We start from the raw sequence: 16,009 nt of genomic DNA, 5'->3' as shown, positions 1-16,009 counted from the left end.
GGCATGATTTTAAGGTGATTGGAGGAAAGTATGAGGGATGTCAGAGTTGAGTTTTTTTTTAATGCACAGTGTGGTGGGTGTGTGAAATGCCCTGCCAGGTGTGGTTTTAAAAAAAAAAGTCATTAAGGAGGTGAAGATGGAATATGAAAGTAAGCTAGCCAATAATATTAAAGGGGATACCAAAAGTTTCTTCAGATACATAAAGTGTAAAAGAGAGGTGAGAGTGGATATCGGACCGCTGGAAAACGATGCTGGAAAGGTAGTAATGGGACAAAGAAATGGCAGACAAACTGAATAAGTATTTTGCATCAGTCTTCAGTGGGGAATCTGAAAGGTCTGAAGGTAGACAAGTCACCTGGGCCAGATGGTGTACACCTGAGTTCTGAAAGAGGAGGCTGAAGAGATTGTGGAGGCATTAGTTAATGATCTTTCAAGAATCACTAGATTCTGAAATGCTTCCAGAAGGCTGGAAAATTGCAAATGTCACTCAACTCTTCAAGAAGGGAGAGAAGCAGAAGAAAGTCTGACATCAGTGGTTGGGAAGTTGTTGGAATTGATTATTAAGGATGAGGTCTCGGTACTTTGAGGCACATGATAAAATAGGCTGTAGTCAACATAGTTTCCTCAAGGGAAAAGCTTGCCTGACAAATCTGTTAGAATTCTTTGAAGAAATATCAAGCAGGATAAACAAAGGAGAATTGGTTGATGTGTACTTGGATTTTCAGAAGGCCTTTGACAAGATGCCACACATGAAGCTACTTAACGAGCTATGAGCCCATGGTATTACAGGAAAAATTCTAGCATGGATAAAGCAGTGGCTGATCGCAGGAGGAAAAGAGTGAGAATAAAATGAGCCTTTTCTGGTTGGCTGCTGGTGACTAGTGGTGTTCCACAGGGGTCTGTGTTGGGTCAGATTATTTTTGTGTTGTATGCCAATGATTTGGATGATGGAATTGATGGCTTTGTTGCAAACTTGCAGACGATATGAAGATAGGTGGAGGGGCAGGTAGTTTTGAGGAAGTCGAGATGCTACAGAAGAACTTACACAGATTAGGAGAATGGGCAAAGAAATGGCAGATGGAATATGGTGTTGGCATTTGGGTAGAAGAAGTTAAAGGATTGACTATTTTCTAAGTGGAGAGAAAATACAAAAATCTGAGGTGCAAAGACTTTTGGGAGTCCTTGTGCAGGATTCCCTAAACATTAACTTGCAGGTTGAGCCTGTGGTGAGATAGGCAAATGCAATGTTAGCATTGATTTCAAAACAACTAGAATCTAAAAGCAATGATGTAATGTTGAGACTTTATAAAGCATTGGTGAGGCTTCACTTGGAGTAGTGTGAGTGGGTTTGAGCCTCTTATCTTAGAAGGTATATGCTGAAACAGGAGAGGGTTCAAAGGAGGTTCATGAAAATGATTCCAGGATTGGATTACTTGTCTTATGAAGAGCGTTTGATGGCTCCGGGCCTGCATTCACTAGAATTCAGAATGAGGGTGATCTCATTGAAACCTATTGAATGGTGAAAGGTCTTGATAGAGTAGATGTGGTAAGGATGTTTCCTATGGTGGGAGAGTCTAAGATCAGAGGACACAGCCTCAGAATAGAGGAGTATCCTTTTAGAATGGCGATGAGAAGGAATATCTTTAGCCAGAGAGTGGTGAATCTGGAATTCTTTGCGTACTGTATATTTAAGGCAAAAGTTGATAGATTCTTGTTTGGTCAGGACGTGAAGGGACACGGGGAGAAGGCAGGAGATTGGGACTGAGAGGAAAAGTGGATGAGCCATGATGAAATGGTAGAGCAGACGCAATGAGCCAAATAGCCCAATTCAACTCCTACGTATCTTATGGCCTCATTCTTCTAAACTCCAGCAAGCATTAGCTCAAAACTATCAAACACTCCTCATAGGTTAACCTTTTCATTCTTGGAATCATTCTTGTATTGAATTGAATTAACTTTATTTCTTACATCCTTCATATACATGAGGAGTAAAAATCTTTACACTACGTCTCTGTCGAAATGTGGAAAGTGCAATCATAGTTATTTATAATAAATAGAACAGTCAATGTAATATAGAGTACACTCAGATCAGCATGAGTTAATCAGTTTGATGGCCTGGTGGAAGAAGCTGTCCCGGAGCCTGTTGGTCCTGGCTTTTATGCTGCGGTACCGTTTCCCAGATGGTAGCAGCTGGAATAGATTGCGGTTGGGGTGACTCAGGTCCCCAATGATCCTACAGGCCCTTTTTACACACCTGTTCTTGTAAATGTCCTGAATTATGGGAGGTTCACATCTACAGATGTGCTGGGCTGTCTGCACCACTCTCTGCAGAGTCCTGCGATTGAGGGAAGTACGGTTCCCATACCAGGCAGTGATGCAGCCAGTCAGGATGCTCTCAATTGTGCCCCTGTAGGAAGTTCTTAGGATTTGGGGGCCCACACCAAATTTCCTTGACTGCCTGAGGTGAAAGAGGCGCTGTTGTGCCTTTTTCACCACACAGCTGGTGTATACAGACCACGTGAGGTCCTCGGTGATGTGGATGTTGAGGAACTTAAAGCTGTTTACCCTCTCAACCCCGGATCCATTGATGTTAATAGAGGTTGCGAACCATCTCTGAACCCCCCCTAATGCCTGCACATCCTTTCTTAGATAAGGGGCACAAAACTGCTGTTAACACTCCAAGTGATCCCTCACCAGTGCCTTCTAAAGCCTCCCAATTACACCCTGCCCTTCTATTCTTGAAATGAATGCTGACATTGCATTTGGCATCCTCACAACCAACTCAACCTCCAAGTTAACATTTAGGGAATCCTGCACAAGGACTCCCAAGTTCCTTTGCTCATCAGATTTTTGTATTTTATCCCCATTTACAAAATAGTCCATGCCTTTATTCCTTCTGTCAAAATGGATGAGCATGTACTTCCCAACATTATATTCCATGTGCCAATTCTTTGCTCATTCTCCCAATCTATCTAATCTCCCTGCAGACACCCTGCTTCCTTTGAATTACTTGCCCTGCCACCTATCTATGTATTGTCCACAAACCTGCCCACAAAGCCATCAATTCATTCATCCAAATAATTGACAACATGAAAAGAAGTGGTCCCAACACTCACCCCTACAGGACACCACTATTCACCAACAGTCAACCAATGTCTGCTGCCAGTCAGCTAATCATTTATCCATTCTAGTACCTTTCCCCTAATTCCACTGGCTCTTATTTTGTTAAGCAGCATCATATGTCTAAGGCTTTCTGACAATCCAAATAAACAACATCTACCAACTCTCTTTTGGGTATCCTGCCTGTTATTTCCTCAAAGAATTCCAGCAATTTGTCAGGCAAGATTTCCTCTTTAGAAATCCATGCTGACTTCAGCCTATTTTGTCACATGCCTCCAAGTGCCTCTGAAACCTCCTCCTTCGTGAAAGACTCCCAGTATCTCCAACTGCTGAAATCTGGCTAACTGGCCTATAATTTTCTTTCTTCTGCCTCCCTCCCTTCTCAAGGAGTGGAGTGACATTTACAGTTTTTCAGTCTTCAGGACCCATTCCAGAATCTAGTGATTCTTAAAAGATCATTACTGATGCCTCCACAATCTTTCCAGCTACCTCTTTCACAACACTGGGAGGTGACCTACCAGTCAATCTGGTCCAGGTGACCTACCTACTTTTAAGACTTGTCAGCTTCCCAAACACCTTTTTCTTAGTAATAGCAACAACGCTTCTGCCATTTGACACTTGCATTTCTGGCATTCTGCTCTTGTCTTCCACAGTGAAGACTGACACAAAGTACTTAAGATCCCCTGCCATTTTTTTGTCCCCCATCACTTCCTGTCCAACGGCACTTTCCAGTGACCTGATATCCACTCTTGTCTCTTTTATTCCTTATATATATCTGAAAAATCTTTTTGTATTCTCCCTTATCTTCATATTTCATCTTTTCTCTCTATGGCATTTTTAGTTGCTTTCTGTTGGTTTTTAAAAGCTTCCCTGTCCTCTACCTTCCCACTAATTTTTGCTATTTTATATGGCCTCTTTTGCTTTTATACCGTCTTTGTCTCCCCTTGTCAGCCACAGTTGCCTCAGCTCCCCTTTAGAATGCTTCTTCATTTCTTGGCTGAACATCATTGGCGGGCAGAGTGTCCTCAAATTGAGATTTTAACTCTGATTCTCTCTCCACAGATGCTGCCTGACCTGCTGAGTGTTTCTAGCATTTTTTATTATTATTTATCTGCATTTTTTTCTCTGTCATTGCCAGTGATGCTCTATGAATGCTGCCTGGCTGGTTATGGTTCAGTGGCCTTTGAGGTATAGTTGAGTTCATTGCCTTATACATAGGTGCAACGAAAACCTTTCTTGCTGCGGCATCACGGGCACATAGCATCATATAAGCAGTAACAACAAGTAAAACATAAATTATACGCAACTTCTACAAAATAAAACACAATTAGAACCAAAGAATGTCCGAAGTTCATTGCAGTGCAAAGTGATCATAGTGTACCTATACCAAGACAGTAATCAGGGCTTGACTGGTTGGTTCGGAAATTTAATGGTTGAAGGGAAACAGCTGTTCTTGAACTTGGTGGTGTTTGACTTCAGAATTCTGTACTTCATGCCTGATGGTAGCTGTGAGTCTATGGTATGGCCAGATGGTGGTGACCTTTGAAGGCAGATGTTGCCTTCTCGAGGCAGTGCCTCCTATCAACACTGCTGATGATGGGAGAGGTATGTGCCCGTGGTATATTGGGCTAAGTTCACTACTGTCTGCAGCTTCTTATGCTCCCACTATGTTTTGTCTGTGCAGGTATGGGCTCGCAAGTGGAAGTCTTCTCCCCTCACACAATTCAGTCAAGTGCCTTCTGCAGCGTGAAGAAGCTGAAAGTGGAGCCGGGCTCTAACTGGGATATGACCGGGTATGGTTCTCACAGCAAGGTCTACACCCAGAGTAAGAGTTCGACCATCGCACAGCCGACAGTCAGCACCTCTATCCAAGCTACCAACCCCACCCTCTCCTACGAGCAGGCGGTGATATTCCCAGCCAGCGCTGGCCACATTGTCTTTACGACTGCCAACAGCACGTCAGGGTTAGTGGCCGTCTCCGCTCAGGCACTGGGAGCCCCTCAGAACCTGACGCGCCGCAGCACGGTGAGTCTCCTCGACACCTACCAGCGATGCAGCCTGAAGCGGAAGAGTGAGGAGCTCGAGGACGCCAGCAGCGTGCAGATCATTGAGGAGCACCCGCCAATGCTTCAGAACGCCACCAGCGGAGCCACTGTTGCCACGGCGACCACCTCCACTGCCACGTCCAAGAACAGCGGCTCCAACAGCGAGGGTGACTACCAGCTCCTGCAGCACGAGGTGCTGTGCTCCATGACCAACACGTACGAGGTGTTGGAGTTCCTGGGCCGCGGGACTTTTGGCCAAGTGGTCAAGTGCTGGAAGAGGGGGACCAATGAGATCGTGGCCATCAAGATTCTGAAGAACCACCCTTCGTACGCGCGGCAGGGCCAGATTGAGGTGAGCATCCTGGCCCGGCTGAGCACGGAGAGTGCGGACGATTACAACTTCGTCCGGGCCTACGAGTGTTTCCAGCACAAGAACCACACTTGCCTGGTCTTCGAGATGCTGGAGCAGAACTTGTACGACTTCCTGAAGCAGAACAAGTTCAGCCCACTGCCCCTCAAGTACATTCGGCCCATCCTGCAGCAGGTGGCCACGGCCCTGATGAAGCTCAAGAGTCTGGGCCTGATTCACGCCGATCTCAAGCCAGAGAACATCATGCTGGTGGATCCGGTCCGGCAGCCCTACCGAGTCAAAGTGATAGACTTTGGTTCAGCCAGCCACGTGTCGAAGGCCGTCTGCTCCACTTACCTGCAGTCCAGGTATTACAGGTAAGTTCAGCTCTCTCTCTCTCTTCTGTCCCTTCCTCTTGTTTTGTGTCAAGGTGTATATGCTGAATTCAAGGCTAACTGTGCCTGGCTCTAGTTACTGAAAAACTACCCTGCTGTTATTTAGTTTGGAATAATTTAATAGCTTCTTTCTTTGGCTGTGAAAGCCCAACAGTCCTCATAACCTACCCCTGGGGTCATTCGCAAAGTCACTGCCAAGTGAAAGTCTACAACTGATTATATTTTGCCTCCATCTTCTGCTCCTACTCCCTCCCTGAGTGACCCTGGCACAATCAGAAAGGTTCTGGGATTTCTGCAAGGAATGAGGGAGAGATCAGAAGGCGCAAGGAGCAGGAGGCTCTGACCCCCTTGTTTTCACTATCCAGCTGGTCAGTACCTGTGTCTGAGTTTCTTATGTCACTGTAGAGGCTGTTCACAGGGTGCATGGAGTCCTGAAAACAGCCCGCAAGTCGATTTTCTCATAAATCACAAATGCAAATCTTCATTTTCTACAGTCACCCATATTGCTCTGCTCCTTGTACACTTGCTATAATTCTTTAATTTTATTGAATGATCACTCTAACTGCCCATAATTAAACTAATGGGATACGTACTGTATCACACACTAATGAATGCCATGAAAATTTTTATTATTTTTACTGGCTTGAAAAATGCTTTAAAAATGTCTGGGCCAATTGGCATAAAGTTGGATTTGAAAAATCAGGTCATTCTGTAATCCAGAGAGCTGCCATACTCTGCATAACCTTGGCAGTGCTGTGTGTTTATTGAGCTTTCCTTCATGTGTGTCAAGAGGTTAAGAGTGGAAAGGCAATTCTAAGCATCAAGAGATCAGACACGTGGAGCAAGTGATGGTGTATCTAGAGCAGGGGTTCATAATCTTTTCAGGCAGTGGACCCTTACCATTAACTGAGGGGTCCATGCACCCCGGGGAGGAAGCCCCTTGTGTAGTGGAAGTATTTGGATATTTTGGAGCCTTGAAAGGTGTACTTAAGGGGAAATTTTATATGAAGGAACAGAGTATTAAATGCTCTGGGCGTGGTGGAGTAGAGAACTACGTAACACATTCTTTTGGAATAATTTGTGGGGAGCGCGTGAGGTGGAGCATCAGTGCATGGATTTGGGGTCATCCAAGATAAATAGGTTGGGGACATTGAGAAGAAGCTGCCGGTGGGCGACTAGGAAAGACCAGGGAAACTAAGGCAGTGATCAAGTGGGTTATGCTGCCTGGCAGTCTGCGGCAGAAGGAAGAGCACACAGGATCTGATGTTATGTATTCTCCCCCATTTCTTATCGTGAAACCAAGATTTATTTATAAATTGTTAGTATTTTATAAAATCCTGCCGTGTTCATGGCTTTGTTTACCCTTTTTATCTCCCCCTTTACTCACATTCTCTTCTTCCTCCTGTCCTCCTTAATTCGCTCCCACCCCTCCTCCCCACCCTCTCCTTTCCCCTTCATCTCTTGAATTCTCTTTGCACCCTTGTCCATCTTTGGTGAGGGATGTATAATTTATTCAGTTTAGGGAGGTTATCTTCACTGAGAGAAAAAAATTAATGGCCAACGATCACCGTGAACAATGAAGAGGCAAGCAAAGGCGAGGCTGAGTTGAGGGTCGAAGCATGCAGGTGCAAGTCGGGGAGAGGTCGAGGCACGTTCGAGGTGGAGTGGGGAAAAGGAGGAGAGGTATAATTTGGAGCCCATCCACTTGAACCATGTGCGACGTTAGGTTGATCCAAGCACTGGGTCAATTTGGAAAGGTCGGGTTATGGGTCAGAATATGGCAGCAGGCTCCAAGCCCGGAGCGTATCGGTGCAGTGGGGCCCATGTCTAAGGGTGGCAAATGACCTGATGTTTGGATGATTTAAATGCTGGGCCAGATGGATTGAAAAGGCAATGTGTCAGGACCAAAGGGCTGGTTCTGCTGACTGCTCCATGACGTTGGCTCTGCGCTTCACTGCACCGAGGCTGTGGGCCTGCTTCTGGCTACATGTCTGAGGACTCACTTTATTCTAATTCCTCTTTGCTTACTTTTATTGTTTGCATGATTTGTTTATTCCCCCCTCTCTGCACATTGGGTTTTGCCAGGTTTATTTTTCATGGGTCCTTTTGGATTTCTGGTTCTGTGGCTGCCTGTAAGGAGGTGAATCTCAAGGTTGTATAATGTACACCTACTTTGATAATAAATGTACAGTACTTTGAACTTTAGAAGGCCAGAGTCTATGGCACTGCCTAATGATCTGATGTCTGTGGACAGCATGCAAAGCAAGCTCTTCACTATATCACAGTATTTTTTTTGACAATAATAAATCAATGCCAATTCATTCCTAATTGTCTGTGGTGAGCCACCCACTCAAACCACTGCAGTTCTTCTGGTAAACCTGATTCCATGGGGTTGTTGGGATGATATGGAGAGGATGTTTCCTTTAGTGGGAAAGTCTTAAGACCAGAGGACACAGCCTTAGAATAGAACAGAGATGAGGAATTTCATTAGCCAGAGGGTGGTGAATCTGTGGAATTAATTGCCACAGATGCCTGTGGAGGCCAAGTCTTTTGAGACATTTAAAGTGGAGGTTGAGAGGTTCTTGATTTGTTGGGATGTCAAATATAACGAGGAGAAGGCAGAACAATGGGGTTGAGAGGGATAATGAATCAGCCAAAGTGCAATAATGGCCTGATTCTATTCTTACGTCTTATGGTCTTACTTGGACCCAGCAATGCATTTGCAAATCCTAATGGTGCGCAGAGATGCATGGGAGTGCAGATGATGGTATATGGAACAAAAAAGGACTGGCTGGCGGATCAGTCTATTTCCTTCTACCAATGCTGCCTGACTGGCTGAGTTCCTCCAGTATTTTTTTGCTTCAAAGTGGTGAGGAGCTTGGATTTGTATGTGGTGGTGGTCACTAGGACTGTCTCCTTGATGGTGGTGATTGAAAGTTCAAAAGGTGCCGTTGGAGTTGTCAGATTGAGTGAGTGCAGTGCAAATTGTGGATGGTGAGCACTGCGGACTCTGTGTTCATTCCAGCAAGCTTCATTCAGCTTCACGTGGGCCTGAGAGATGTTAATGGGCTATTGAAAGTCAGGAGAGGAGCTGTAGTATGTGGCTAGTTTGTACATCCCTATGGCACCACCACCACTCCCCTCCACTCAGATTCAGATTGATTTCTTTATCACATGCACAATGAAGCATCCGGTAAAAGGAGTCATTTGTTTTGACAACCGACACATTCTAAGGATGTCACCACACATTCCAGCGCCAACCAAACACACTCACCATATTCGCAGAATGCACAAGCAGCAATGGAACACAGCAACAGAACAACAAAACAAAAGAAGGCCTTTACCTCCCTCTCTGCAGCCATCCACACACTTGCACAGACAATCTTCTAACCCCAGAGTGGCCTATCTTCAGTCTTCCAGCCAACATGTACCAGCACACTTCGTGCCTTTGACTTCCCCAGAGGACCTGCAGACCCATTGGGCCTCGACTTCTGATTGATCGGGCTTTGATCCTTGGTATTGACCCAGAATTTGCTGATGATGATGGATTAGGACTCTGAATGAGTTGCCTACCATCACAACAAGTCAACAGCAGATGCCATTTCATTGGCTCTTCACTCGACCCTGGAACATCTGGACAGTGAATACATCAGCATGCTCCTCAATGACTACAGCTCAGCATACTACACCATCATTCCCTCAAAGCTAAACAATAAGCTTCAAGTCCTAGGCCTCAATACCTCCTTGTACAACTGGATCCTGAATTTCCTCACTTAAAGACACCAGTCAGTTTGGAAAGTTGAGATCTCCTCCGCAATCTCAATCAGCACAGGTGTACCACAAGGCTGTGTCCTTAGCCCCCGTCCTACTCACTTTACGCTTATGACTGTGAGGCTAAGCACAGCGCCAATGCCATATTTAAGTTTGTTGATGACACCATAGTTGTAGGCAAATCAAAGATGGTCACTAATCAGCATATAGGGGAGGAGATTGAAAATCTTGCTGACTGGTGCCATAGCAACAACATCTCATTCGATGTCAGCAAGACCAAAGAGCTGATTATTGACATCAGAGGCGGAAAAGGGAGATCCATGAGCCAGTCCTCATCGGGGATCAGAGGTGGAGAGGGTCAGCATTCCTTGGGTGTTATCATTTCAGAGGAACTGTCCTGGGTCCAGCACATAAGTGCCATTATGAAGAAAGCACAGTAGTGCCTCAACTTTCTTCGAAGTTTGTGAAGATTCAGTATGACATCTAAAACCTCGACAGAATTCTATAGATGTGTAGTGGAAAGTATATTAACTGGTTGCATCATGGCCAGGTATGGAAACACCAATGCCCTTCAGAAAAGCCTAGAAAAAGTCGTGGATATGGCCTAGTCCATCACAGAAAAATCTCTCCTCACCATTAAGCACATCCACTTGAAACGCTGTCGCAGGGAAGTAGCAATCCATCATCAGGAACTCCCACCATCCAGGACATGCTCTCTTCTCTCTGCTGCCATGAGGAAGAAGGTACAAGAGCCTCATGACCCACACCACCAGGTTCAGGAATGTTATTACCCCTCAACCATAAGGCTCTTGAACCAAAGGCTTTAATTTCACTCAACCTCACTCACCCAATCACTGAACCGTTCCCACAACATATGGACTCACTTTCAAGAACTCTTCATCTCATGTTCTCAATAGTTGTTTATTTTTGTTTCTTTGTATTTGCACAGTTTGTTGTCTTGCACATTGGTCGTTTGTCCTTCCTGTTGGGTACAGTCTTTCATTGATTCTATTGGGATTCTTCGATTTACTGTGAATGCTCACAAGAAAGTAAATCTTAGGGTTGTATATGGTGACATATGTACGTTGAAAATAAATTTACTTTGAACTTTGAATTTTGAAGACCCCAGACACTCGTCCTCAAACTCTGGCCTTGCTGACCCATGTACCTAGGGGTTCCCATTAATTGGTGACTGAGATGTTATTAGCCCCATTCCCTAACCCAGGAAGTAACTCCTCAACCCTCCTCATTAAATCTCTCATTCCTTGACACCCATGCTTTCACCGAACTTTTAGTTGCATGTTCGATATTCAGACTTGTTCTTGCATGGCTTGGTGGCTAGTTTTGTTCCGAAGCTCTCCTTCGAGGGGTTTGGGGACCTTCCACAGTATCAGGGGGTTTTTAATGCAAGTAGTTTTTGAGTGTTTCAGTTTACTTGTCAGAAACGGCCCTCCAACCCACCATCTCCATGACAACCAGGCACTGATTTATATAAATCCTCTTGTTCCTATCGAATCCTCCAAGATTACAACACTCACTGACACACTGGAGCAATTTACAGTGATCAGTCAACCCACCTACTTGCCCATCTTCAGGGTGTGGGAAGAAACCAGCAGGTGAGGAAAAATCCCACACGGTCACTTGGAGATTGTTGCTACCCACATAGGGTTGGTACAGAGCTCAGGATTGAACCTGGGTCACTCCACAAGCTGCATCACTAATGACAGGAACAGAATCAAGTTTTTAATTGTTGACCTATGTAGTCAAATTCATTGTTTTGCAGCAACAGTACAGTACAATACATAATGATATAAATTATTTATAAGTACAGTACCATGCAGGAGTCTTATATATATCTCACACAAGACTTTTGCACAGTGTGTGCATACATAATATGAAATATGAAATTAAAAGGGCAAAAATAGAGCAAAACAGAAATAGAGGTTGCATTCATAGGTTCATTGACATTCAGAAAACTGATGACAGGGGAAGAAGCTGCTCCTAAAATGATGAGTGTGTGTTTCAAAACTCCTATACCACAGGAGTCCTTAATCAGTGCGGATTGGAAATAACACCTCCTCGCAGACAAACAACACTGGCACACCTCCAGGATGCGAAAGTGAGCTTAGCCCACTCTTCTAATCGCAGCTGTGTGTTTCGGCACAGATCAAACACCATCTACGTATTTGCTGATGACGCAACTATTGTTGGAAGAATTTTAGATGGTGATGAGGAGGCGTACAGGAGCGAGATAGATCGGCTGGCTGAACGGTGTCCCAACAGTAACCTTGCACTCAGTGTGGGTAAGACCAAGGAAATGATTGTAATTTCAGGAGTGGAAAGTCAAGGGACCACACGCCAGACCTCATCGCGGGATCAGCAGTGAAAATGGTCAGCAGTTTCAAGTTCCTAGGTGTCAACATCTCTGAAGATCTACCCACAGCCCACCGTATTGTTCCAATACAAAGAAGCCACAAATAGTGGCTATATTTCATTAGGAGTTTGAGGAGATTTGGTTTGTCACCAAAGACTCTTAACAAATTTCTATAGTTGTACCATGGAGAGCATTCTAACAGGTTGCATCACCGTCTGGTTTGGAGGGGCCACTGCACAGGATCGGAAAAATGCTGCAGAAAGTTGCAAACTCAGCCAGCTCCATCAAAGGCGCTAGCCTCCACAGCATCGAGGATGTCCTCAAAAGGTGATGCCTCAAAAAGGTGGCATCCATCATTAAGGACACCCATCACCCAGGATGTGTCCTCTTTTCATTGCTACTGTCGAGGAGGGGGTGAAGGACAGCTTCCCCTCTGCCATCAGATTTCTGAACAGATAATGAATCCATGTACACTAACTCACTATGCTTCCCTTTTGCTCTCTTTTTGTACTACTTAATTTGTATATTAAATATATATTTCTCTTCTCTGGTGGCAATGAGAAGAGGACATGCCAGAGGTTGTGCTGGAGGCAGCCCAGAGGTGTTGCCACATACGGTAATGGAAGAAAAGCATATGTTTGTATGCTTGCATTACACACTCTTGATGTCCCAAAGAACTGCACCTCAAGTGAAGTGTGAGATGTGATAAGACTGCTGAACGGATCCTGACCCGGATCTGGGCCGTACCCTCCAAATATCCGGACCTGCCTCTCAGTTTTTTTTGCACTACCTTACTTTCCATTTTTCTATTTTCTATTTATGATTTATAATTTATTTTTTAATATTTACTAGTTATTACTATTTTTAATATTTTTAATATTTAATATTTGTAATCCAGGGAGCGGGAAGCGCAGAATCAAATATCGCTGTGATGATTGTACGTTCTAGTATCAATTGTTTGGCGACAATAAAGTATAAAGTATAACAACCAGTGTTACATGGGCAAAGCCAGTCAATGCCTTTCCCTCAATCAAGATGCCAGAAACATTCCTGTACGTGGTACCTCTGGAGAGAGAAATGTTAGAAAAGCTCGCAGAAGGTCTGGCTCTTGGGATACAAGTTCACCATGGAATTTTAATCTCTAGTATGAGACTATTGGAAAACCAAACCAGTGTATCATCCCATCTGTAGGCTGATACTTTGGGTAATTCACTGTGCCCTCAGAATCTCTGAAACATTAGCAAAATAATGTGAGAAATTCAGAGCAAAATAACCTTGTGCAAGAAAAAATGGGGTGACAAAAGGAAATTGCAAATACAAAATGGGTCTAGCAACATTTTAAGATGGACATCACTTGAGAACAGCTCTGATTCGAACAAGAAAAGCTAATGATTAGAAATGGAGAGAGTGGGTGACCAACAAGACAGCTGTCACAAGGAGGAAGTTGATCACCACGTATCAGCATTGAATCGAACCCTCCCAATCGTTTTGATGGCCCTTTCAGCCTTTATCAGACGATTGTACACTTAAGAGAGATCAGCACAAAACTTGTCTGCTTCACTGTTGAAGTCTGGCTGCTTTATTGAAGATGGCAAATTCCATCTGAAACAACACTGTGGGATGTTACATGAAGGCCTTGGCTATTTTCAAGTACCAGACTTCTGGTGGGATGGCAGAAATAAGGCTTGGTCATCCTCATACAGGGAGTAAAGGGAAAGTTTTAGTGAGGGCTAGGAAATACAGAAACTGCTTACTCAAAGCATCTGTGCCATTTGTATTTTTGTAACCTAAAAGTAATATTTATAACTCCAACAGTACTGCAGCCATAAAACAACTAATTTCAGAATGTCTGTCAGTGCTAATAGACCTGATTCTGATTCTGAAGTCAAGTATGAGAAGGAATTAGATGGAGAAGGTCTGGATGAGGCTTGGCGATATCATCGCTGTCAATGGCTTTAATCCTGGCAAGGGCCATGGCCTCAGTGTGGTCTGTTAGCTGAGCTGAAGGCTCTCAGTGATTTAGAAAGCTGCGCTTGTCATGTGCCCAGGAGCAGGTAAATGTGGATTCACAGAGTCAAAGTTGCTTCTTGAATAGTGCACAGCAAAGCAATGTTTGTTTAACAGTATCCAGAAACAGGTCCAAGTTTTCTATGGTTCAGCCTTCTCTTCCAACATGTTCCCTTTCACCATTGGTATGTTCCAGGGACCTACGCTTGAGCTCCTGCCACAGCTGCACCTCCTCCTTGTGTGAAACTGATTGCCCCTCCTTCATAAAACAGAACACAGGATGATGAATCAAAAAAACTCAGTGCCTACATTCCCTATGTTCATCCAAGAAGTCACTGAATAACAGTCAAGAGCTGTTATAGAGCACTACAGCACTGAAACAGCCCATTGGCCCCTTTAGGCCATGCCAAACTATTATTCTGCCCCGTCACATTGACCTTAACTGAACCATATCCCTCCATACCCCTCCCATCCTTGCACCTATCCAAATTTCTTTTCAATGCAGAAACCAAACATTCCACACACTCTTCACCCTCTGAGTGAAGGTTCCCCTGAATATTTCACCTTTCATCCTTAACCTATGACCTCTCATTCTAGTTTCACCTACCTCAGTAGAAAAAACCTGCTTGCATTTACTCTATCTATACCCTTCATAACTTCATATACCTCTATCAAATCTTCCCTCATTCTGGTACACTCCAAGGGAAAAATAGTCCTGTCTCTATATAAACACACACAAAATGCTGGTGGAACACAGCAGGCCAGGCAGCATCTATAGGAAGGGGTACAGTCAATGTTTCGGGCCGAGACCCTTCGTCAGGACTAACTGAAAGAAGAGATAAGAGATTTGAGAGGGGGAGTGGGAGATCTGAAATGATAGGAGAAGACAGGAGGGGGAGGGATGGAGCTAACAGCTGGAAAGTTGATTGGCAAAAGGGATACCAGGCTGGAGAAGGGAGAGGATCATGGGATTGGGAGGTCTAGGGAGAAAGAAAGGGGGAGGTGAGCATCAGAAGAAGATATAGTGAGAGGGACAGAGGGAAAAAGAAAGGGGGAAAAAATAAAAAATAATAAATAAATAAGGGATGGGGTAAGAAGGGGAGGAGGGGCATTAGCGGAAGTTAGAGAAGTCAATGTTCATGCCATCAGATTGGAGGATACCCAGATGGAATATAAGGTGTTGTTCCTCTGACCTGAGTGTGGCTTCATCTTTACAGTAGAGGAGGCTGTGGATAGACATACCAGAATGGGAATGGGACGTGGAATTAACATGTGTGGCCACTGGGAGATCCTGCTTTCTCTAGCTCTGTTCCCACATATAACTGAAATGGTTACGGGTTTGGTAATCTAGAGCATCTAACTTGTGATATACTTGTCATAGGATGAGTGCCATAAAGGGTTTTAACTTTGAGGGGAAAGTTGTGCAAGGAAATATTAAGTAGACTTGACCAAAAGGCTTTCATAAATCTAATTAAAACATGCAATGTCCTTGTGGGGGCTTGACAGTGTATGTTTACTCTGATTTAGTGTGTCCAGATTCAGGAGGCACTGTTTCAGAATAAGGGTGTTAGCCTTTCAAGATGGAGATGAGAATAAGCTTCTTCACCTTGGGGAGGAAGAGACTGAGTCTTTGGAATTCCATACCCACGGTGGCTGACTGAGAATATTTAAGATCGATTTCTGGATACAAGGTGGGTGAGGGACAGGGAGTTAGTGTTAGGAAAGTGAGACTAAGGGAAAATATAAGCTGTGATTTTATTGAATGTTGGAGCAGGTGCAGGAGGTCACATTTCTTAACACAGCTCAGTGCTGCAGATGGTGCAGATCTTCAGAAGAAGAGATTGTTAGAGGTACAGATTTCTGCCAGTGTCCTGTCTGGTATTTACCCTAACGATGGAAAAGAGGCCAGTTTCCCTGCTGCCTGCAGATGTTTGGTCTGTACAGATGA

The 16,009-nt window shown here is 44.4% G+C and overlaps 1 protein-coding gene across 7 annotated transcripts in view; it reads left to right on the top strand.

The window, feature by feature from the left end:
- Positions 1–16,009, top strand: part of hipk2 (homeodomain interacting protein kinase 2) — a 259,940-nt gene that overhangs the window by 75,545 nt on the left and 168,386 nt on the right. For all 7 annotated transcript variants that reach the window (XM_072268021.1, XM_072268017.1, XM_072268020.1 and 4 more), the window contains one exon: positions 4,805–5,891. In XM_072268021.1, coding sequence (XP_072124122.1) covers positions 4,805–5,891 — 1,087 coding nt within the window. The remainder of the gene's footprint in view (positions 1–4,804; positions 5,892–16,009) is intronic.

This window comes from Mobula birostris, chromosome 9 (assembly GCF_030028105.1).
Source record: "Mobula birostris isolate sMobBir1 chromosome 9, sMobBir1.hap1, whole genome shotgun sequence".
Taxonomy (NCBI): Eukaryota; Metazoa; Chordata; class Chondrichthyes; order Myliobatiformes; family Myliobatidae; genus Mobula; species Mobula birostris.
Note: the sequence above shows the minus strand (reverse complement) of the source record. Positions and strands in the feature narration are given on the sequence as shown.